Below are 24,224 nucleotides of genomic sequence, written 5' to 3'. Positions count from 1 at the left end.
CAATTTAAAACGCTCCTGTGTAAGACGTTTACTCCTTTGCTCTTGTTGGAATGTGTTATAAACGTGTCTGCACCTTAGACCCTGCAATGAACTGCGCTTTTATTGTCCTCTTCCCGCCTTTATTAGAACAATGCGCAATAAATAGATCATAAACCGTGAGGGATTTATGGTGCTGCATGCGTGCATGTCTCAATGCTAGGAGGTAAACACAACATTTAAAAAAAATGGCCGCTCACGTTTTTATCTTTCTTTGACTTTCCCTGTCTAGATAAGAGGAGAGAGGCGTGATAATTGATGATCCTGGAGCGTCGCCCTGGAATAGGACTTGTGAGGTAAAGCAGCAGCAGGAGGGAGCGGGTGATCCGAAAAGGGCAAGGAGGAGAATGGGCCGCTTTGCTTTTTGCTTCTTTCTCCTGTGCCTCTGCCTCCATCATCGGAGCGTCACGGCACAAGCTGAAGGTATGGCATCACTCCTCCTACCAAATAAAAATGTAATTCACCCACTTCTTCACTAGGTAGAGCAACTTCTCCACATGCGAGTTCATTGGCGAGATCACGCCAATTCAACCAATCCCCGCAAATTATGCGCTGCCTTTGTCCGACCGAGGGCTGCAACTCTCCCACACTCATTTTCGCCAATCGAATTTGTTTTTGAGCAGCGCTCAAACGCTCACGTCAACTGTCTAATCAAAACGTATGTTTGTTTCTTGTGTAGCGGAGCAGGGACTACGTGTAAAAATATGCTGTATGAACTAAGGTTGTACGGTATACCGGTATTAGTATAGTACCGAAATACTAATTAATCATATTCGGTACGATACCGCCTCTGAAAAGTACCGGTATTCCCCCATACCCCCACGCCCTTGGTATCGGAGTGATACCCAAATTTGTGGTATCATCCAAAACTAATGTAAAGTATCAAACAACAGAAGAATAAGTGATTATTACATTTTAACAGAAGTGTAGATAGAACATGTTAAAAGAGAAAGTAAGCAGATATTAACAGTAAATGAACAAGTAGATTACTAATTCATTTTCTACCACTTGTCCTTAATAATTTAGACAAAATAATAGAATGATAAATGACACAATATGTTACTGCATATGTCAGCAGCTAAATTACGAGCCTTTGTTTGCTTACTTACTAATAAAAGACAAGTTGTCTTGTATGTTCACTATTTTATCTAAGGACAAACTTGCAATAATAAACATTTGTTTAATGTACCCTAAGATTTTTTGTCAAAATAAGGCTAATAATGAAATTTTTTGTGGTCCCCTTTATTTAGAAAAGTACCGAAAAGTATTGAAACAATATTGGTATCGGGACAACACTAGTATGAACTCTTTATTGATCAAAGGGCAAAGTTGTCGTCTTCCCGCATAGCTTAGGCCTACTTCTTGTTCCTGTCCACAGTGCTACCCCTTCTGGGTAATGTAGTATGTCAATCAATCAATCAATCAATCAATGTTTATTTATATAGCCCTAAATCACAAGTGTCTCAAAGGGCTGCACAAGCCACAACGACATCCTCGGTACAGAGCCCACATAAGGGCAAGGAAAAACTCACCCCAGTGGGACGTCGATGTGAATGACTATGAGAAACCTTGGAGAGGACCGCATATGTGGGTAACCCCCCCCCCCCTCTAGGGGAGACCGAAAGCAATGGATGTCGAGTGGGTCTGCCATTGTATTGTGAAAGTCCAGTTCATAGTGGATCTAACATATTAGTGAAAGTCCAGTCCATAGTGGGGCCAGCAGGAGACCACCTCGAGCGGAGACGGGTCAGCAGCGCAGAGATGTCCCCAACCGATGCACAGGCGAGCGGTCCACCCCGGGTCCCAACTCTGGACAGCCAGCACTTCATCCATGGCCACCGGACCCGTGTGTCTCCCCCTCCACATAGGAGAGGGGGGCAGAGGAGAAAAGAAAAGAAACGGCAGATCAACTGGTCTAAAAAGGGGGTCTATTTAAAGGCTAGAGTATACAAATAAGTTTTAAGATGGGACTTAAATGCTTCTACTGAGGTAGCATCTCTAACTGTTACCGGGAGGGCATTCCGTAGTACTGGAGCCCGAATAGAAAACGCTCTATAGCCCGCATACTTTTTTTGGGCTTTGGGAATCACTAATAAGCCGGAGTTCTTTGAACACAGATTTCTTGCCGGGACATATGGTACAATACAATCGGCAAGATAGGCTGGAGCTAGACCGTGTAGTATTTTATACGTAAGTAGTAAAACCTTAAAGTCGCATCTTAAGTGCACAGGAAGCCAGTGCAGGTTAGCCAGTATAGGCGTAATATGATCAAACTTTCTACGGCCCGCGGGCCAAGTGCAGTCTGCTGGCGTCTTCAGTTTCGTAATAGGTATAATAAGAAATCTGGCGCACGGGTGTTTCCAAATTAATGTTAAACATCTGACAACCAGATTGCGGGAAATGCAGCATTTATAAGTTGTTGAAGTGTGATGATAAGCTTTCATCGTCTCTCATTTACCAACAAAAATGAGCACTGTAGATCACTCTCAACAGTTTAAAAATGCTTTTAACCCGGGGTGTTGGAACGTAAATGAATGTTTAAGACGGACAAACAATTTTCAAGCGTAAAACATACACTGAGAATGTCATCAAGTTGTGGATGACAGAGCAGACAATGGACAATAAGCCCTTTGGTGGTGTTTCTACCTGTAATTATAAAATATTAATACAGTTTTTTTTACAGCTCTGAGTATGTGTCTTTACTGCCATCTAGTGGTCTACTTATGAATCTGTGCTATGAAACAAAACATCAATACAGTCTTTGTTTTCCAATTTTTGTTAAAAATCTGTGCTTTTTGAGGTTAAGGTTACAGAACACTTAAAACATTGCTTTAAAAAAAAATACATGTTGATTCAATAATATTAAAAAAGCATCAAATTATTGCAACAACTTTCTGAAAAAGCTGCTGCAAATTTAGACATTTTAGGCAGCCACAGTCACCAAAAAAATCTTGGAGGGACTGACAAAATGTCAATGATTTAGAGTGGCTGAGAAAGCTGAGAGCAAAATGCAGCTCTTTTTGAACACACAGTCATAAATCAACCAATATATTGCACAACACAGCAGCTACGGAACAAAATGCTGCACAATGTTTCCCCCAGCAATGTATCTGTGGCGGTGTGATACAATAATCTCTTGTCTTGAAACATTTTTCTACGACGGGATTTGGAATTATAATAATTCAAATATAATAAAAATAACAGTTGCACCGTTTTTCCATACAATAATTTGGAGTAAAAAACACTGTACATTTTACGGTAAAATTCCGGGAACCACAGTACCATGTGGTTCTCAATCAGAGAACCCTGGTTGGAGCCCTAGGTTAGGTTACACTCGCTCATTAACACATTATACAATCAGACTGTCTGTGTACAGATTTTTTTTTACAGAGTACTATCTTATGTAGTCAAACAACATTAGGCGGTTGTCTACAGCAGGGGTCACCAACGCGGTGCCCGCGGGCACCAGGTAGCCCGTAAGGACCAGATGAGTAGCCCGCCGGCCTGTTCTAAAAATAGCTCAAATAGCAGCACTTACCAGTGAGCTGCCTCTATTTTCTAAATTGTATTCATTTACTAGCAAGCTGGTCTCGCTTTGCCCGACATTTTTAATTCTAAGAGAGACAAAACTCAAATAGAATTTGAAAATCCAAGAAAATATTTTAAAGACTTGGTCTTCACTTGTTTAAATAAATTCATTAATTTTTTTACTTTGCTTCTTATAACTTTCAGAAAGACAATTTTAGAGAAAAAATACAACCTTAAAAATGATTTTAGGATTTTTAAACGCATATACCTTTTTACCTTTTAAATTCCTTCCTCTTCTTTCCTGACAATTTAAATCAATGTTCAAGTAATTTTTTTTATTTTTATTGTAGGGAATAATACATACATTTTAATTTAATTCTTTATTTTAGCTTCTGTTTTTTCGACGAAGAATATTTGTGAAATATTTCTTCAAAATTATTATGATTAAAATTCAAAAAAAATATTCTGGCAAATCTAGAAAATCTGTAGAATCAAATTTAAATCTTATTTCAAAGTCTTTTGAATTTATTTTTTATAAACAATTCTGGAAAATCTAGAAGAAATAATGATTTGTCTTTGTTAGAAATATAGCTTGGTCCAATTTGTTATATATTCTAACAAAGTGTAGATTTGATTTTAACCTATTTAAAACATGTCATCAAAATTCTAAAATTAATCTTAATCAGGAAAAATTACTAATGATGTTCCATAAATTCTTTTTTTAAGTTTTTCTCTTCTTTTTTTCGGTTGAATTTTGAATTTTAAAGAGTCGAAATTGAAGATAAACTATGTTTCAAAATTTAATTGTCATTTTTTTCATGTTTTCTCCTCTTTTAAACCGTTCAATTAAGTGTAAATATCATTAATTATTATAAATAACATAGAGTTAAAGGTAAGTTGAGCAAATTGGCTATTTCTGGCAATTTATTTAAGTGTGTTTAAAACTGGTAGCCCTTTGCATTAATCAGTACCCAAGAAGTAGCTCTTGGTTTCAAAAAGATTGGTGACCCCTGGTCTACAGCAACAGCTGTTAATGTTGTTGGATGCAGCGCTAGTTCGAAACCCCAACAGTATTTACTTTTGTAGACCATGCACTCGGCGACTATAGATGGTTAATTGAACAGATTAGAGCCCTTACAATATATTGTCGTACGGTGAACGCTGCTGTAATTTCTTCACCATTTGCCCGCCTATATCACACGCAATAATCCACTGAGCGCCGGCGAGCTAATGTGGAAATCAGTGACGGCATAACAGTGTCACACGCCTTTGATAGGGTCTTGCAGCATACCTCATACCCTGTCAAAGGCTCGCTGGCTGCCGGCTAACTTCTGGATTATTGATCGCCTTTTCCATCTCAGGCCTGCAGTTGCTGCCTCGCTCAAAGTTCCCATCGTGTTTGATGTGTTTTGCGCAGAACTCTGTGTTGTTGACATATGTGAGAGGACATGGAACACAATGTTAGGTCAGTATGGGATGGAGGCATTATATGTTACCTGTGGTGAATGCTGGGATTGCAGCCAAGGGAAGGCTCATTGCAGTATGATGGATCCAACATCTAACAGTGTACTCTACTTGTCTATTTATATTGCATGTCTCATTCCAGGTTATGGAGTCATATGTGCATGCCATTAAAAAGCGCCTGTTTGCTCAGCAAGGGAGGGGGTGGGGGGGGGGGGGGTGTCAGGCGAGACTGACCGCTATTTGGGTTGTGTTTACCTTAATATTCTCAACGCTCCTCATTGCTGTGCTAAAGTTTTACTGCAAGAGTGCTTGGAATACTGATGTTTTTCGGGGCTGACTTCAGTCTCATTAACAATTCATGGAAATCTGCAGCTTGCGAGCAAACATGGTGAGACAAGACTACCATCTAGTGACAGGTGTTGAAATATGATATTGCTATGATGTTGCAGATTTACTCCTTTACTCATAAAATCAATATAAGCATTGAATAATAATAATAATTGCATGGACATTGGACTTAATGAGCCCTTCCTGTAGCATGCAGGACGGTGGTGCAGGCAGACGTCGTGTTTCTGGTGGACGAGTCATGGAGTGTGGGCCAGAGCAGCTTCTCCAGGATCAAAGACTTTATCTCAGCGATGGTGTCTTCCTTCAAGAGCAGTGTGACAGGAGCAGAGGGGGTCCGCTTCGGAGTCACTGTCTTTGGGGATGTCCCCAGGTACTGCAAACTCTATTGGTTGTATTCAGTCACAGGACTTTTTCTGACCTGTTTAGTTCCAGTGAACGAAGTGGTGGTCAACCAAACCAATATGGCTACCGTGCAGCAAACAGTGTGCAAACTACCTGAGTACACAAGGGGCCTAGATCTTCCTGCTCAAGGCAGATACGAGCAAAAGCAAACTATGCAATAGAATCGATCCCTGTATGTCAGGGGTGTCAAACGTACAGCCCGAGGGCCGGATCAGGCCCGCAGACAGGTTTTATCCGGCCCGCGTGATGAGTTTGCTAAGTATAAAAATGAGCCGAAATTTTGGAATGAAAGAAACTGCTGTTCTGAATGTGTCCACTAGATGTTGCAATAGCAATTCTTTGTATCTTTGTAGATGGTGCTACATATATATAAAAAAACAAAAAACACATGATGTTGGTGCACCAGTCGAGGAAAATGAGCAAACTACATAAATAACATCCTGTAATTACATTTTCATTTTTTTTTATCTTGATGAATTGAAAATTAAGACCAATGAGTTGACTGATGAACATTATCCCATATTTTTTTTCAGAAAGTATAAATAACGACAAATAAAGGTAGAATACTATTAACCGCAACATTAAGTGTAAAAAAAAATCAACAACATTATTATTTGTACATTTTCAGAATGTGCTTGTTCTATTTTTAAACAATGAAAACAATCTCAAGTTGTCTTTATTTTTAAGTTATCGTGCTGTGATTTTACCAGTCCGGCCCACTTGGGAGTAGATTTTTCTCCATGTGGCCCCCGATCTAAAATGAGTTTGACACTCCTGCTGTATGTTATCAAAAAATGATTTGTTAGCAAACTCAGGGATTATTAGTCGGTTGCGTTGTCAGACATGTCAAACTATCTGGTGCTCCAGATGTCATTCTACACAACAAAACAGATGACAGCTTGGAAAAGCACAGATGCCTCCAACTTCTTTGTGTGTGGCTGGTTCAGGGAAATTGGTATGAAGACTCTCCCGGATAAATCATGCTTCGTTTTTGCTCGGGTAAGGTTGCATTTCATGATTTGATTTTGCGTCCTTGTAAACAAACTGCACGATGCACTCGATAGCCTTGATTCACTGTTTTTATTTTATTTTAACATTATAAACTCTTAAAGAGAATCGGTGCCACTACTGAAGACCTGACTGGTTGTGAGAGAAGACGGAGAAGTGATCACAACTCACTGTAACTGCATGGGAAGTTTTGGCCATGTTGCCATGTTGTTTTTGCACGCGCCGTTACGAGTATGCCTGGTTTTCAAAATACAACTATAGGTCTCAAGGTTGTGTGTGTGCTGAAAGATTAATGTACAATTGCTGCCTTTGGTAAAAGCTAAACTCTTTTAGATTTTTCTCACGTTTACTTTATTTATTTAGACTCAACTGGACACAAACTATTCTCCCTTCTCCCCTCAGGCAGGAGACTACGGTCCATCCAGATCCACACCTCCCGCCACCTGAACAGTTTTTTCCCCTCGGCCATCAGACGCATGAACAATAACAAGCTCTGATAGCTCAGTTACAGCTAATTTGTATTACCTATTCTGTGTTATACGTGTTTTATGTTGCACGATTGTACCAAGAAAAATTCCTAGTTTGTGAACCCGTTCTCAAACAATGCCAATAAAACTATTCTGATTCTGATTAGACTCGCTGAGTTGGTGGTTTACGAAACACTGGTAGAAAAAATGTGGTATAAGAACATCGAAACAAGATAAAATACAAAAATATCAAGATAATACTTAAATGAGAAAACTAAACGAACTTAAAAGTATATCAAACAAACTTTTAACAATGTGATCCCTTTAAACTTTTGCGTTTCTCGTCGTCGTTGCACTCTTTCGCCCTTTTTGATTACCTCTCGAGAAACTCTGAAGAAACTTTGATCCTTTTCACAATTTCAACAATTCCAACAGCCTAAAACAAAACAAGCATTAGGCATTTTTCTTTGAGAAAGGCAAAATGTCGCCCAGAACGTTTTGACAACAGATGCCTGCTTGACCACCACTTCGACCTTTGCATATTTAATGAGACGGACGTGACGTCAGGTAAATACAACCTATACACACGTGTAGAGCAGTTCCTGTTTCCCCACACTCTTTTGTCCGCTTGCAGGATGCGGATTGCTTTGACGGACTACAGCTCTCTGGAAGAGGTGCTAGGAGCCATCAGAAACCTTCCCTATGAGGGCGGGGCCAGGAAGATGGGCGTCGCCCTCCAGTTTCTCGTAGACCATGTTTTCAGCGCTGCCATCAGTCGAGACCATGCACCCAAGGTACCAAACAGGTCACACTTGGAAAAGTACTACAGGGGCCTGCTGGTTATTTGGCCTCACAGTCAAGAGGTTGAGGGTTTGAATCTGTGTAGTGTCATCTTTTGTGTAGTTTCCATTTTTTTCTTCTACATTTGAGAGTTTTCTTCCTCTCATATTCCAAAAAATATGCTTGTTAGGTTAATTGAAGACTTCAACTGTCCATAGGTGTGAATGTGAATGGTTGTTTATCTGGATGTGCTCTGTGATTGACTGGTGACTTGTGCTTGGTGCACTAAAGTCAGCTGCGATAGGCTCCAGCTACTCCTGTGACCCTAATATGAAGCAAAAAATGAATGGATAGATGGAAAAGTACACATACACGTGTACACTAAAACATATGTGTGTACTTCCCTTTATTATCCTTCTTTCTTTTTTAAATTTGTCTTCTTTCGCTGATATGTTGGATCCACTATGAACTGGACTTTCACAATATTATGTCAGACCCACTCGACATCCGTTGCTTTCGGTCTCCCCTGGGGGGGTTACCCACATATGCGGTCCTCCCCAAGGTTTCTCATAGTCATTCACATCGACGTCCCACTGGGGTGAGTTTTTCCTTGCCCGTATGTGGGCTCTGTACCGAGGATGTCGTTGTGGCTTGTGCAGCCCTTTGAGACACTTGTGATTAAGGGCTATAGAAATAAACATTGATTGATTGATTGATTCTTTCTTTTTCTTCTTCTTCTTTTCCTTCTTTTTCTTTTTCTTCTTTAAGTTGTCTTCTTTTTTATATTCTTCTTGTTTGTGTTCTTCCTTTTCAGTTTCTTCTTCTTCTTGTTCCGAATTCTTTATTCCCCCTTCATTCTTCTTCTTTCTTCATCTTTGTTCATCTTTATTTGTCTTCTTTATCTTCCATCATCATCATCATCATTGAAACCACGTGGTTCTCCTGCTTCTTCGTCCATCCACTTACTAAAACCGTTCCCTTTCCTGATAAAGTTGCTCCCAGAGTCCCAGTTGACCTGTTTGTGTTGAATAAAGAGAGCACATTTACTTCAGAACGAGAGACAGCAACTAAACTTGTCAAATGATAAAATGTGAAGTATTTTTCTTCTTTATCAGCGGCCCGGTAGACTTGGTGTAACGCTGCCGGTTGGCATTCCCGTCAGCTCGCTATCTTTTGAGTGAGCTTGAGAATAATTTTGCACTTGATGTGGGAAGGCAGCGGGAAGAGGATTAGGCTGATATATTGAATTTTCACCGGCTGAGGCGTGTGCGTGCAGCAGCTACAATCTTTTATTGATGACCTGCTCCCTTTTTGTCTCCTCCCTTAAACTTTCTGTCAACTTTGGTTAATTTATAATAATGAACAAATTAATAGTCTCAGTCGCATGCTTGTTCTGTTTGCTTGATTTGTCTAATTATGTATTCTAATCAAGAGCTAAACCGTGAACAAATCTGTGGGGCTTTAATGAGCATGATGCTGTTTTCAAATGAGGGGCTTTTTACTCAAACATCGGTGCATTAATTATTCAGCTGCACAACTGTGCAAATGTTTAAAGTGTACCGTTGATTCTAACAGCAAGACCTACATTCTCTTCATTTCAAACCCAAATATTTCTGCTGTATCCGACTGTATAAGTACCTCGTGGTAACCCTTGACTCTCACCTCACATATGGTATGCATGTACAAATTGTAACTAAACAAATAAAAAACGATTTGTTTTCTATAAAATAAGATTGTTTTTGTCACCACCTGCCTCAAGGTTATATGTACATGCAATAGTTCTTACTGTCTTTTTGTAAGGGCATTAACAACCAAGGAATTATTCAAACGTGTGGCAAGACTGTACAACAGAATCCATCATAGGACCCCTGGTTGGACCCATCATTGTAATGCTCTATCACTGTTGAGCGCCTTGACTTTTCAGAACTCTGTTCTTCGCCCTGGGATTAATTTACAGTGCACTCGGGAAGTATTCACTGTGCTTCACTTTTTCCACATTTTGTTATGTTACTGCCTTATTCTAAAATGGAATCAGTTAATTTTTGTCCTCAAAATTCCACAGACAATACTTTACAATGACAACAAGAAATATATATATATTTTTTTTAAAATCTTTTGCTATTGTATTAAAAAATTAAAAACTAAAGCTCGGCACACCGATCTTTGGGCAATTTCGGTCATTCCATTTTTGTTATTGATTAGTGTAACTATTATTGTCTGATCCTTTTATTTTCTACTTTGCTTTTATCTTTATTTTTATTTGTTATAATTTATTTTCCATTTTCTACACTTGTTTTTACCATGTCTTTACTTAATCACGTATTTTACTGCTGTGAAGCACTTTGAGCTGCAATTCTTGTATGAAAGATGCTATACAAATAAAGTTTATTATTATTATTATTATTATTTTGCCCATACCTTCTTTGAAGCACCTCTCAAGCTCAGATTGGATGCAAATCGTTGGCTTTCCTCCAAGATGTCTCTATTCTGACTATGGTTGTATGGTATACTGGTACTGCGGTACTAATTAATCAAAAACGGTACTATACTGCGTCTGAATAATACCAGTAGTTTTTTTTTACAGACTTAACGGCGCGCTGTCATCACGTTGTGACATTGCTGGTAAAATGAGCAGAGGCGCATGTTAAGCAACGCACATGCACGGAGTACTTACAAGTAGAAGACGTTTCGCCTCTCATCAAAGTAGGCTTCATTACTTCATGCTCATAGACTTAGATTGGTGAGATCTAGTCTAGCAGCTGGTGCCAAAACCACAAATATTTATACTCCAAAACCAGGAGGGTGTGCCTGGGCAAGGATGGTTGCTCCTGAACATAGCGCTCAGTAGCTATAAAACAGTTGTTTTTCTCACTACGATCGGGCTGACCCCAACCTTGCCCAGGCACACCCTCCTGGTGTTGGGAGTATAAATATTTGGAGTTTTAGCACTAGCCGCTGGACTAGGTCTGAAGTGATGAAGCCTACTTGGATGAGAGGTGAAACGTCTTCTACAACAAACCAAAAAGTCCAGTTGTGATCGATTGGATGCTCTGAGAATACAAAGACCTGGATGAATGAGAACATCCATAGACATTATTAATCTCCTTGTTCATTTACTATTAATATCTGCTTACTTTCTGTTTTAACATGTTCTGTATACACTTTTGTTCAAATGTATAAGCACTTATTCTTCTTTTGTTTAAATACTTGTCATATGTTTTGGCTTATACTACAAGTTTTGGTATCAATCCAATACCAAGTAGTTACAGCAGGGTCATTCACCGAGAGGCAAAATGTCTTCAAACAGTCCAGTTGCAATCGATAAAAATGACACAATATGTTACTGCTTTTGTCAGCGGCCAAATTAGGAGCCTTTGTAACCCAATTGCTTACTGACTACTAAAAGACAAGTTGGCTAGTATGTTCACTATTATATTTATATATTATACACTACCGTTCAAAAGTTTGGGGTCACATTGAAATGTCCTTATTTTTGAAGGAAAAGCACTGTACTTTTCAATGAAGATAACTTTAAACTAGTCTTAACTTTAAAGAAATACACTCTATACATTGCTAATGTGGTAAATGACTATTCTAGCTGCAAATGTCTGGTTTTTGGTGCAATATCTACATAGGTGTATAGAGGCCCATTTCCAGCAACTATCACTCCAGTGTTCTAATGGTACAATTAGTTTGCTCATTGGCTCAGAAGGCTAATTGATGATTAGAAAACCCTTGTGCAATCATGTTCACACATCTGAAAACAGTTTAGCTCGTTACAGAAGCTACAAAACTGACCTTCCTTTGAGCAGATTGAGTTTCTGGAGCATCACGTTTGTGGGGTCAATTAAACGCTCAAAATGGCCAGAAAAAGAGAACTTTCATCTGAAACTCGACAGTCTATTCTTGTTCTTAGAAATGAAGGCTATTCCACAAAATTGTTTGGGTGACCCCAAACTTTTGAACGGTAGTGTATATATTATATATTACAAGCGGTAGAAAATTGATGGATGGATGGATTATTTAATGACAAAATTGTTTTTGATTTAATAAAAAACAAAAATCGCATTGTCATTATTGGGTTTCTGTCTGTAGAAGTTTAAGGACAAAAAATAATGTATTCCATTTTGAAATAAGGCTCTAACATAACAAAATGTGGACCAAGTGAAGCGCTTTCTGGATGAACTGTATGTTTCCACCAAATGAGTAGTTGCTCATCGGCTTCACTGGCTGTTTTGTTCTTGAGATCCACCTTAAATTTGCCACAAACAAACTTTTATTTATACCACATTTCAGGAACACTTATTGACATAATTCATTTTTTGTGAACTGACCATGGCCCGGAATGGAATTCCCCTTAATATCGTAAATATACAACTTCCAGGGCTCTTTTAAAAGTCTAATCAGGCATCTGGCAGACGGCTCTTGCTGTGACCACTGCTGACTAGAATCGTGGTCTTTACGTCTTTATTCATCCTTTATGTTCTGTTAAAAATCAGTCTCTACTTAGCAGTCCAGAATTGCTTTTTAAGTATTTTCCTCTTTAGTATAGTATAGACCAATATTAAAATAAAAATCAAATTGGTTATCATAGGAGATAAATCTACATGAGACTTGAATAATTGTTGGTGTGTAATGTACAATTACGTGTTTAGTGAAATTAAGAAGTATGCGGCCTGACAGCTTCTTCTTCTCTTTAGGTAGTTGTTTTGATCACAAACGGACCTTCGGACGACTTGATTGACACCGCAGCTCGAGAAGTGTCCGACAACGGGATTTCGCTGTATGCTGTCGGTGAGTGGCCATTTTAAATTCCATCAGCATGCATCCCCACTGCAGCGGCCCCTCAGATCTTATCCGGACGCCGCCGTCCTACCTTCTGTTAGAAATTCATGTCCTGTACAGTCGGAATTCATTGGATTTCACCCAAGACCTTTGCGTTTCTCCTTACGAGATCTTTATTTTAAAGTGTTGCTGAGTGAGATGTATGTGAGTCATGCGTTGTGCACTTAATGGCCACAATGTTAGGTATCATTTGCACTTTTTAGTTTTGTTTCATCATTTCAATTGAGGTGTGAATAAGGAAAGAGGGAATATGTGCAAATGAAGCATCTACTGAATCTGTACATAAGAATAGGTGAGAAATGAAGTACTTGCAAAGGATAGACACCCCCAACAGGCACAAGACATTGATACAACGTTGATTATACATACACTACCGTTCAAAAGTTTGGGGTCACATTGAAATGTCCTTATTTTTTAAGGAAAAGCACTGTACTTGTCAATGAAGATAACTTTAAACTAGGCTTAACTTTAAAGAAGTACACTCTTTACATTGCTAATGTGGTAAATGACTATTCTAGCTGCAAATGTCTGGTTTTTGGTGCAATATCTACATAGGTGTATAGAGGCCCATTTCCAGCAACTATCACTCCAGTGTTCTAATGGTACAATGTGTTTGCTCATTGGCTCAGAAGGCTAATTGATGATTAGAAAACCCTTGTGCAATCATGTTCACACATCTGAAAGCAGTTTAGCTCGTTACAGAAGCTACAAAACTGACTTTCCTATGAGCAGATTGAGTTTCTGGAGCATCACGTTTGTGGGGTCAATTAAACGCTCAAAATGGCCAGAAAAAGAGAACTTTCATCTGAAACTCGACAGTCTATTCTTGTTCTTAGAAATGAAGGCTATTCCACAAAATTGTTCGGGTGACCCCAAATTTTTGAACGGTAGTGTACATGTCCTTCAAAAATGACTTTGAAACAACGTTGCAAAATAGCTGAATTTGTAAATTGAGACAACGCCTGGTGTCTAACGTTGGATCCTCTTGGTTGTTTGGGAAATGTCCAAATTTCAATGGTCGAATTAACGTCACAACCTGACATTGAATAAACGTCAAAAACAATGTTGTTTCAACGTTGTATTTGTGTTGTAAAATATTGGTTGGAAAATGACCAAAATTCAATGGCCAAATCAACGTCTGAACCCAACATTGATTAGTCATCGTCGAAAAGCATGTTGTTCCAACGTTAGGTTCGAGTTGCTCAACATCAGGACCTCATTCAGCAAGTTTTCAATGTTGTTTTAATGTCTTGTATATGCGACCTTCCCTCTGGATGTTGGACTTACGCTATTTCTTCTCTCAAACGGCCACACAGAAACTTATTCCTCCTTGCTGGAAGCGCTGCAATAATTACTGCTCATTAGCAGATCGCACTCTAATTGCGGCCATTTTTCACCGGGCCGTTCATCACCCAGTGGCGCTCCTCTGATTCATCACTGCCGCTGACAAGTTCTGCAGGTGTCGACAAACAAGAGAGGAGCTTCGTGCAGCACACACGGCACATGTGTGCACACACACATTTTCTGTCTGGTTTTGATTGATGAGTTGTTGTCAACTAGGAATGATTTTCTCCTGAGCACGTGCACAGTTAATCTCAATTAACTTTATTTAGAAACAAATGTGTGTCAGCCTGTACAAAATATGCAGTGTCATCTTCATTTATGTGGTGATTGAAGCCCAGTGCACATAATAATAACAACAGTGAATACAATGAAAATACCACAGCTCCCCCTTCTGGATTAGAGCAGCTATATACATAACTTTTTTGTGCATCGTCTTTCTTCTGGTGTCCAGGTGTGCAGGGAGCTCACATATCAGAGCTGAGAAGCTTGGTGTCTCAGCCCTACGAGGAGCACCTCTTGACCTGTGCTGACTTCCCGCTCTTGGAGACCGTGCTTCCTAAACTGTCCCGCAGGTTGTGTTTCACCGCCTCTGAGCCGCCGCGGCCTGTTAAAACACTCCCGCCGGGTGAGGAAGAATTGTCAACCCAATGAGGTCTCATTAAACTCCAGATGTACTCACTATATCTATATGTACATGTTTTCCTCTTGTTTCCAGTCAAAGAGCCCATCATGGGTCCCAGAGATCTACAGGTCAGCGAGCTAGCCTATGGGTCAGTTAGACTTACATGGACGCCCGCCACAGGGGACGTCACAGGGTATAGACTCCTGGTGGTCCCTCTCAGCTCCAGAGGACATCTCGTCCAATCACAGCAAAGACTGGTGAGGACTGAACACCAGGTACACATTTATGGATCCGATGCTATTCTCTAATTCAATTCAATTTGACTGAATTTTGTTAAACACATATTCATACATACATTTGACAAGCACACGTACAATCACACAACTACATCAGATCACATACGATCTCACCACTCATTGTTCATCATTATCATAACACAGGACTGTAATTCATCTAAGATGCTGCTACATGCAAGGTGATAGTAATTGTTATGAAATGAAATGAGTTTATTTCGGTCATATAATCAACCATTTTGTGTGATCAATTTAACAGCACAGATTATACATATTAACAATCATACACACACAAAAAGGAAAAGGCTGAAGCCAAGGCTTATATTTGCCTATTCCATACATTCACTGAAAACTAGATTGCCTGGAACATCAACGTTCAAAAAAATCAATGGGATGAAAGTAATCGTTGCTATATTTTATAATTTTCCATTATTCCACCTTTCAAGGCTTTCTTAAACCTTAACAAAGAACTACATGTATTCAACTCATCACTGAGCTTGTTCCACTATTTAACTCCTAAAACTAAAATTCATTTGTATTTTATATTCGTTCTTACTTTACATATTTCAAAAATCAATACCCCCCGTAAATTATAGTTTCTCCTCTTAATATAAATAACCTAAGAATACAAGCTGGAAGGCTGTTCTTTACTCGAAACACAATTTCCATTGTTTTTAAAAACACAATATCTGAACATTTTAACACACTAGAATTTATGAATAATGGATTGGTAGGTTCATAGTAGCACGCTTTGTATATTATTTATATTACCCTTTGTTGAAGTTTAATTATTCGGTCTATGTTTGTTTTATAAACATTTCCCCAAACTTCAACACAATATGTTAAATATGGAAAAATAAAAGGATAAATAACATAGGCAGACATTTCTTATTCAGCATGTGTCAAAGAATAGCAATGGATTTGGATATTGTTCTCTTTATATATTCAATCTGCGGTTTCCAACATAATTTATGATCAATTATTATTCCCAAGAATTTTGTTTCATATGCTCTATCATTTTCTACTTGATTTAATTTTACTTCACAATGTGTCCTTGCACCTCTAAACACCATACATTTAGTTTTCTTATCATTTAATGATAACTTATTAATATCAAACCATTTTTTTAGCCGAAGCAACTCAACCTCTATTATCCTCAACACTTCCTTCAAGTCTTCTCCTGAAAAATATACATTTGTATCATCTTTAAACATAATACATTTAAATTTATTAGATACTGAACAAATATCATTTAAATAAAGTATGAATAACTGATGCAGTTATTTGTTGTTGCAAATAAATACAATATAATAGAATGTCAAAGAATAAATAAAAACAGTTATTCACACCACTGATAAAAAATTTAAAGTTAGAGTCCCAACGATCGTCACACACACTGGGTGTGGTGAAATGTGTCCTCTGCATTTGACCCATCCCCATCTTCACCCCCTGGGAGATGAGGGGAGCAGTGAGCAGCAGCGTGCGCCGCACTCGGGAATCATTTGGTGATTTAACCCCCAATTCCAACCCTTGATGCTGAGTGCCAAGCAAGAAGGCAATGGGTCCCTTTTTATATAGTCTTTGGTATGACTCGGCCAAGGATTGAACTCACAACCTTCCAGTCTCAGGGCGGACACTCTAACCACAAGGCCGCTGAGCTGTATGTGCAGTATGTATAATAATCGAGGAAGAAAGTCATATGATTGCACATTGTTTTGCGCATATTATTACACTTCTGGTGTCATTTCTCAGATTGACCTGAAGGCAGATGTGACAACAACCATGGTGACGGAGCTGAGCCCAGAAACCCGTCATTCCCTAACTGTGTACGCCGTGTATCCCAGCCTCATTGGAGAGTCTGTAACAACCACAGCACTGACAAGTAGGCTAATATTACTTTTGCTTTTCTGCCCTGAGCAACACGTCTCCTTTAATTTTTTTCCAGCACCTTTGCCCCAGGTGTTAAATTTCCGTGTTATTGAAGAAGGCCTCTTCTCGCTCCGCCTGGGCTGGACACCTCCTCTGGGAAAGCTCAAGGGATTCAAGATCTTCATCCCAAGATGTGCGACGACACTTTGCAACGCAACTACAGAGACGTGAACATGTATTTTGGCTTGAATAACAATTCTGTTGGGGTTCTTGAATGCAGCCAACCGACCAGGGTTTGCCTACGAGCAGCTGCTTCCGAGAGACGCTTCCTCTCACGTGATCGACAGCCTGGAGGAGGACAGGAAGTACACCATCAGTATTTATGCGGTTTACCCTCAGGGACCGAGTGAACCTGTTTCCATTGTAGGAAAGACTTGTAAGTAGTTTGAAGCTGTAGTAGCACTGCATGTCCACAGGAGGGTAATGCTGTTCTATAGATCAGTGGGTCTCACCTGGTTTAGCTGCAGTAACCATTAGCACCCCTTAAAATGACAAGTCTATCCAAATTGAAGACATTTTCAACTTCAATATCCCATACTGTATATGAAATAAAAATTATATTGGAGATATGCAAAATAACATGTATGCTGGAACAGAAAAAGTTGAATTAACATGTTAGTATCCACACATTCAAAACTATTTAGGTATTTGATGTTCTTTTATAGTTTATAGTCTTCTCTGTGCCAGCTCTGCATACAAAGAGCAGGTTCTCAATAGAGACTTTGGTTGATTTCCATTTTAGAACCTGTGAACATGTAAGTTATAACTGGTTTGCAATCTATTGTCACCTAGTATCACCTCAGAAAACACTTGGCTCTCCAAGTACCACCATAATGACCAGCATTAAAATACAGTTGCGTAGTAGGCCTAAGTATTTATTAAAAATCAGGCAGAGGTTTTATTTAACAAGTATATTTAATATTTTTGGCCACTGTAGCATTACACCACAGTCTCTTGTTGACTAAGTATGTATATTAGAAGATTATGTAGGAAAAATATGGTGAACTGTTGGCAAACTACGACTACGACTTTGTCGATCCTCTATGACCTCATTACAAGGCATGTCGCTATTTTAAGGACTATTTCCAAGCAACACCATGCTGCATCAAGAATCCCGTTCAGAAAGAAAGATTATTTCTGGGTTTTTTTCTCGCCTTGATAAAACACGTCTGCGGCGCTCCAGTTGAGAATCACTGCTGTAGATGTGTCTTATTTGTTACAGCATATTCCTTAAAGGCCTGCTGAAACCCACTACTACCGACCACGCAGTCTGATAGTTTATATATCAATGATGAAATCTTAACATTGCAACACATGCCAAAACGGCCGGGTTAGATTAGTAAAGTGCAATTTTAAATTTCCCGCAAAATATTCTGCTGAAAACGTCTCGGTATGATGATGTTTGCGCGTGACGTCATGGATTGTGCGGACATATTGGGACACCATTGTGGCCAGCTATTAAGTCGTCTGTTTTCATCGCAAAATTCCACAGTATTCTGGACATCTGTGTTGGTGAATCTTTTGCAATTTGTTTAATTAACAATGAAGACAGCAAAGAAGAAAGCTGTAGGTTGGATCGGTGTATTAGCGGCTGGCTACAGCAACACGACCAGGAGGACTTTGAGTTGGATAGCAGACGCGCTACCATGAGTACGCATTTGGCTTTCAAACATTTGATCGCTTGATCGTCGCTTTCTCGGTCCGAATCGCTCTCACTGATTGTGGCCATGATTGTAAACAATGTGCAGATGTGAGGCGCTCCACAACCTGTGACGTCACGCTACTTCCGGTACAGGCAAGGCTTTTTTATCAGCGACCAAAAGTTGCGAACTTTATCGTCGATGTTCTCTACTAAATCCTTTCAGCAAAAATATGGCAATATTGCGAAATGATCAAGTATGACACATAAAATGGACCTGCTATCCCCGTTTAAATAAGAACATTTCATTTCAGTAGGCCTTTAATATCCCCATTATGCCACAATATATTTTTTATCTTTACATATTTATCATATGCTTGTAAATGTTGCGGATGTGTTTGTGTCTCATAGTAAAGCTGATTGCAGTTCAGGAGCTCTTGGTCCAGAACGCTACCACTGACACTGTCCAAGCCAGGTGGACATCAGTTAAAGGCGCCACAGGGTACCGTCTTACCTGGGCCTCGCCAGGTAAAACCCTCCAACAAAGACTATAGTACTTAATTTCTCATACCTTTCTGCGACATATGTTCTCCCATGCGTAATAACCCACTTAGTCCAGCCCCTTCTTACGTTCTTCTTGGGGCTCGAACCTGGGTCCTCCAAATGAGAGTCCAGAGTGTTCGGTACCGAGCTAAAAGCCACAAGCTGTCAACACGGTGTTTGGCGCGAGCTCTTAAAGTGTCAGAGAGTGAGGTTTACCAGCCTACACTTGGCACAGCTGCACTGGCTGGCCCCCTAAACCTCGCTCTCATCCGGGTCACGGCACCAAAGGTAGCCGGTGGTAATTTTGTCTCTGCGTTGTGATGTATCTTTAACAACAACAGACAACAAGCTGCACTTTACTTGCATCTGACGCAGTCAACATGAAATGAACATCCAGTCATTATAGTGGCCAAATGGGATAATGAAATAAAGTTGTAAATGAAACAATCAACACCGTTTCTGCAGTCACATGAACATAGAGATCGTAGAGAATATGTAGAGATCATGGGCTAAAAGGGCTATAGAAAGGCATATAATAGAGGGAGGTGTCACAACAATTAAAGGGGATCTGCATTTTTTTGGTATTTTGCTTATCGTTCACAATCCTTATAAGAGACAAGAATACAAAATGTTTTTGTTTGTTTTACATTTCAATTGGTAAAAATCGGCTCGTTCGAGGTGGCTAGCAATGCAGCTAATGGGAGCAATCATTTCCGACCGACTCCAAGTCACTCTAAAAACGCATTCAAAAAATACTTAATTTACGTTCTGTAATCTGAATAATAACCAAGCTGTAGTGACATTGTTATTGTAAGAGCGAACACTGAGGAAATCTTTTTCTAGCGTAATAATACATTTTCTTGCGACGACATGCTACAGTGTTAGCTGTACGCTAGTTACGGCAAGAGGTAAGCTAGCTACTACGTCAACATTTGAATGGCTTTTGAGTTTGTAATGCACAACACAATGCGATAGGACACCAATCTGTCCTGACTGAAAAAGATGAACAATTATATTGCAGTATCTGTAAAGTATTAGACCACATTTCATGTTTTGTTTGTATACAGCGTAGGTACTGTAGTTGTATGGTAAAGTGCTGCATGTATCATGATCAATATCATAGGGACTTACTCGATGGACAGTTGTCTGTTTGGTCCAGCTGCCTGGGGACATTTCTTCCGGTTTAGTTTGGGTAAGCAATCCATTTATGTTTGCATAGCTTGGCTCCAAGTTCCACATTTGCAGCAGCAAAACACGCCGACCTCACTCTCTCGGCCTCCGCCTGCTCCAACGTTTCATCCTCTCTTCGCGCTCGCTAAGCTTCTATATTCAGCAGTTCATTCTCCGTATATTCAAGTTAAAAAGATAAGGTTGTAAATCGTTGTTTGTCTTTGTTGTCTGTTACCAAGTGTGCCGTTATTAGAACACACACAAGCGTTTGTTTCCGGAAATAGAACACACATTAGTTGCCGGAAGTCGGAAGTGCGCTGATATGAAAACGTAAATAAATGCGCTGAGAAAAGAAGTTCCGCTAATGTGTAATGAGGGAATTACATAGTGGTACCTGAAGATACTATATTGTACGATTTTTTTTCTGTATCGTGTTATTACAGCTGTGAGTCTTGTTCATCTTAAAGCGCAAAACAGTGGGGGTGAATGTAATATATTATGAACTAGACAGGGTGTTATATTTTATTTTGAAGTATCTCTTTTATTTTTGAAGAACCGGATGTCCGGTGCGGGAAGTTTCTTTGCTGTTTTTTCAGTGTCTGTTACTACATTATATACAGTATACACTTGCAGTGTGTCAGGGTTTTGAGGTTGTTTGAGAGGGCTTTGAAGGCTACAACGGTGACTCCCAGTACCCACATCTTTCAAGCGTTTTTTATCATGTTTAAAAAAAAAGGACATGTGTCTTCTTGTCTCTCGTAATGATTGTAAACGATGGGCACAATTTTAAAAAAAAAGTGCAGTTCCCATTTAATCCAGTGGGGGGTACACACTGAGACATAGGGTCCCGTATTGACATAACACAAAGAAACATCAGTTATTTGCATGTAATATACACATTTTGTGTAATTATAACAATAATAAAAACATGATACGTTACACTATTTTTACAAGACATCATGTTTCACTTTTTTTTATTTTGCAGATGGCCACATAGAGAATATTAACCTTAGGGACACCTTTAGCTTCTACATGATCCAGGGCCTCCACGCGGGCACTGAGTACACCATGACCATGAATCCTATCTTTGGAGACATAGAGGGGCCGGTTACGTCCACACAAGTCAAGACATGTAACTACTACACTGGAAAGAGGTAGAAGAAAGTATGTCGATATGTTTTTGAAATGTCTTTTCCGTTAGTGGAAAACAGTGCAATGCAAACGTTGAAGGTATCAGCGGTTAGTACCAACTCTGCTGTCATCACGTGGAACAGTGTGCCAGGGGCCACAGGGTACCGCCTGGCTTGGGGTCCCACCCCAGGTCAGTTGAAAACTTAACTTGAGTTTTTGTCGAGAGCTTCTTCCCCACTTTTTCTGTCTGCTCATAGAGTTTGACGGGCGGGACCGTCCCAGGCAGTTTGCTCTGAATGGCACCACCGCAGAGTTCCAAATGAGAAATCTCGCCCATGACACTGAGTACGCCCTGACTCTATATGTGCTCTTTGGATCTGTGGTCGGGCCTGGGATCACCGCTACCCTCCGAACATGTGAGCACTCATACACAATATTCACAAAATAGTATGACCGAAATATTAGCAATGAGCGTTTTCCACCTTCATGCTCCTTAGCACCTCTCGGTTACGTGTCCAACTTTGAGGTGACGTCGTACACCGGGACCTCCGTTGATGTGCAGTGGAGTCCCATAGTGGGCGCTACAGAGTACAAACTCTCTTGGAACACTGGTGATATATTTGTCTATCTCCCGCCGTGTTTTATTATGGATTTTCATTCATGTTTTTGAAATTTGTGTTTCTATAGACCAGGGCAGTCCCCAGTCACGCTACTTAGACTACAGTGTTCTTGTCTATCACATCCGGGACTTGAACCCCCAGTCCATCTACACAATCACAGTCCAGGCATTATACGGCAACACGGAAGGACCAGAAAGTTCCTTAACTCAACTCACAGGTGCTAATTAGATTGGCTTTGATTTGAAATGAAGCTGTTATTAGTGTATTACTACCTCCATCAGGAGGTTATGCTATATTTTCAGTTTACTATTTTAGTTAGCATCCATCCATCCATTTTCTTCCGCTTATCCGAGGTCGGGTCGCGGGGGCAGCAGCCTAAGCAGAGAAGCACAGACTTCCCTCTCCCCAGCCACTTCGTCCAGCTCCTCCCGGGGAATCCCAAGGCATTCCCAGGCCAGCCGGGAGACATAGTCTTCCCAATGTGTCCTGGGTCTTCCCCGTGGCCTCCTACCGGTCGGACGTGCCCTAAACACCTCCCTAGGGAGGCGTTCGGGTGGCATCCTGACCAGATACCCGAACCAACTCATCTGGCTCCTCTCGATGTGGAGGAGCAGCGACTTTACTTTGAGCTCCTCCCGGATGACAGAGCTTCTCACCCTATCTCTAAGGGAGAGCCCTTCCACCCGGCGGATGGATCATTTGTACCTGTGATCTTGTCCTTTCGGTCATAACCCAAAGCTCATGATCATAGGTGAGGATGGGAACGTAGATCGACCAGTAAATTGAGAGCTTTGCCTTCCGGCTCAGCTCGTTCTTCACCACAACGGATCGATACAGCGTCCGCATTACTGAAGATGCCGCACCGATCCGCCTGTCGATCTCACGATCCACTCTTCCCTCACTCGTGAACAAGACTCTGAGGTACTTGAACTCCTCTACATGGGGCAAGATCTCCTCCCCAACTTGTAGATGGCACTCCACCCTTTCCCGGGCGAGAACCATGGACTCAAACTTGGAGGTGTTGATTCTCATCCCAGTCGCTTCACACTCAGCTGCGAACCGATCCAGTGAGAGCTGAAGATCCTGGCCAGATGAAGCCATCAGGACCACATCATCTGCAAAAAGCAGAGATCTAATCCTGCAGCAACCAAACCGGACCCCCTCAACGCCCTGACTGCGCCTAGAAATTCTGTACATAAAAGTTATGAACAGAATCGGTGACAAAGGGCAGCCTTGCCGGAGTCCAACCCTCACTGGAAAAGGGTTCGACTTACTGCCGGCAATGCGGACCAAGCTCTGACACTGATCATACAAGGAGCAGACCGATCAAATGCCTTCTCCAAGTCCACAAAGCACATGTAGACTGGTTGGGCAAACTCCCATGCACCCTCAAGGACCCTGCCGAGAGTATAGAGCTGGTCTACCGTTCCACGACCAGGTCGAAAACCACACTGTTTCTCCTCAATCAGAGGTTCAACTATCTGGCGTAGCCTCCTCTCCAGAACACCTGAATAGACCTTACCAGGAAGGCTGAGAAGTGTGATCCCACGATAGTTGGAACACACCCTCCGGTTCCCCTTCTTAAAGAGAGGAACCACCGCCCCGGTCTGCCAATCCAGAGGTACCGCCCCCGATGTCCACGCGGTGTTGCAGAGGATTAGTTAGCATCATAACTTAAAAAGATATGGGCGGATTTGGAAGAACCTCTCAGGAATGTGAAATGTCAGAAATTGGATAAAAAACAAGAGATACAATTTTGGGCCTGATCCGGATTATTTATATTACGTTATCTTAGATGACCGATACGAGCTTTCCCATGTGTATGCTAGTGGCTCCTGGTATTGAACTTCAAGGAAGTGTCAGAAATAGAAGAAGGAAAGGATCCTTTCTACAAACTTACTGTATTACTTCAAAGATATTCACCTTACACTTACGATATGTACCTCAACTTGTGTGTGTGTGTATGCTTGTGGCCCCACAGAGATAAAGAGAGGGTTCCCCCAGTTTATTTCGTACCGCTACAGATAACTCAAAAAGTTATGGCCGGATTTTCAT

At 40.5% G+C, this 24,224-nt stretch overlaps 1 protein-coding gene across 5 annotated transcripts in view; it reads left to right on the top strand.

Moving 5' to 3' along the window:
• The window catches only part of col7a1l (collagen type VII alpha 1-like), a 131,587-nt gene that overhangs the window by 32,487 nt on the left and 74,876 nt on the right, over window positions 1-24,224 (top strand). For all 5 annotated transcript variants that reach the window (XM_062064897.1, XM_062064898.1, XM_062064899.1 and 2 more), the window contains exons 3-17: window positions 269-459; window positions 5,566-5,746; window positions 7,888-8,047; window positions 12,734-12,827; window positions 14,674-14,847; window positions 14,938-15,101; window positions 16,890-17,019; window positions 17,083-17,199; window positions 17,287-17,442; window positions 19,117-19,233; window positions 21,404-21,550; window positions 21,620-21,739; window positions 21,807-21,965; window positions 22,047-22,160; window positions 22,237-22,386. In XM_062064897.1, coding sequence (XP_061920881.1) covers window positions 384-459; window positions 5,566-5,746; window positions 7,888-8,047; window positions 12,734-12,827; window positions 14,674-14,847; window positions 14,938-15,101; window positions 16,890-17,019; window positions 17,083-17,199; window positions 17,287-17,442; window positions 19,117-19,233; window positions 21,404-21,550; window positions 21,620-21,739; window positions 21,807-21,965; window positions 22,047-22,160; window positions 22,237-22,386 — 2,059 coding nt within the window. In that variant the 5' untranslated portion in view covers window positions 269-383. The remainder of the gene's footprint in view (window positions 1-268; window positions 460-5,565; window positions 5,747-7,887; window positions 8,048-12,733; window positions 12,828-14,673; window positions 14,848-14,937; window positions 15,102-16,889; window positions 17,020-17,082; window positions 17,200-17,286; window positions 17,443-19,116; window positions 19,234-21,403; window positions 21,551-21,619; window positions 21,740-21,806; window positions 21,966-22,046; window positions 22,161-22,236; window positions 22,387-24,224) is intronic.

Source organism: Entelurus aequoreus, linkage group LG12 (assembly GCF_033978785.1).
Source record: "Entelurus aequoreus isolate RoL-2023_Sb linkage group LG12, RoL_Eaeq_v1.1, whole genome shotgun sequence".
Taxonomy (NCBI): domain Eukaryota; kingdom Metazoa; phylum Chordata; class Actinopteri; order Syngnathiformes; family Syngnathidae; genus Entelurus; species Entelurus aequoreus.
This window is presented reverse-complemented; position numbering and strand designations above follow the sequence as displayed.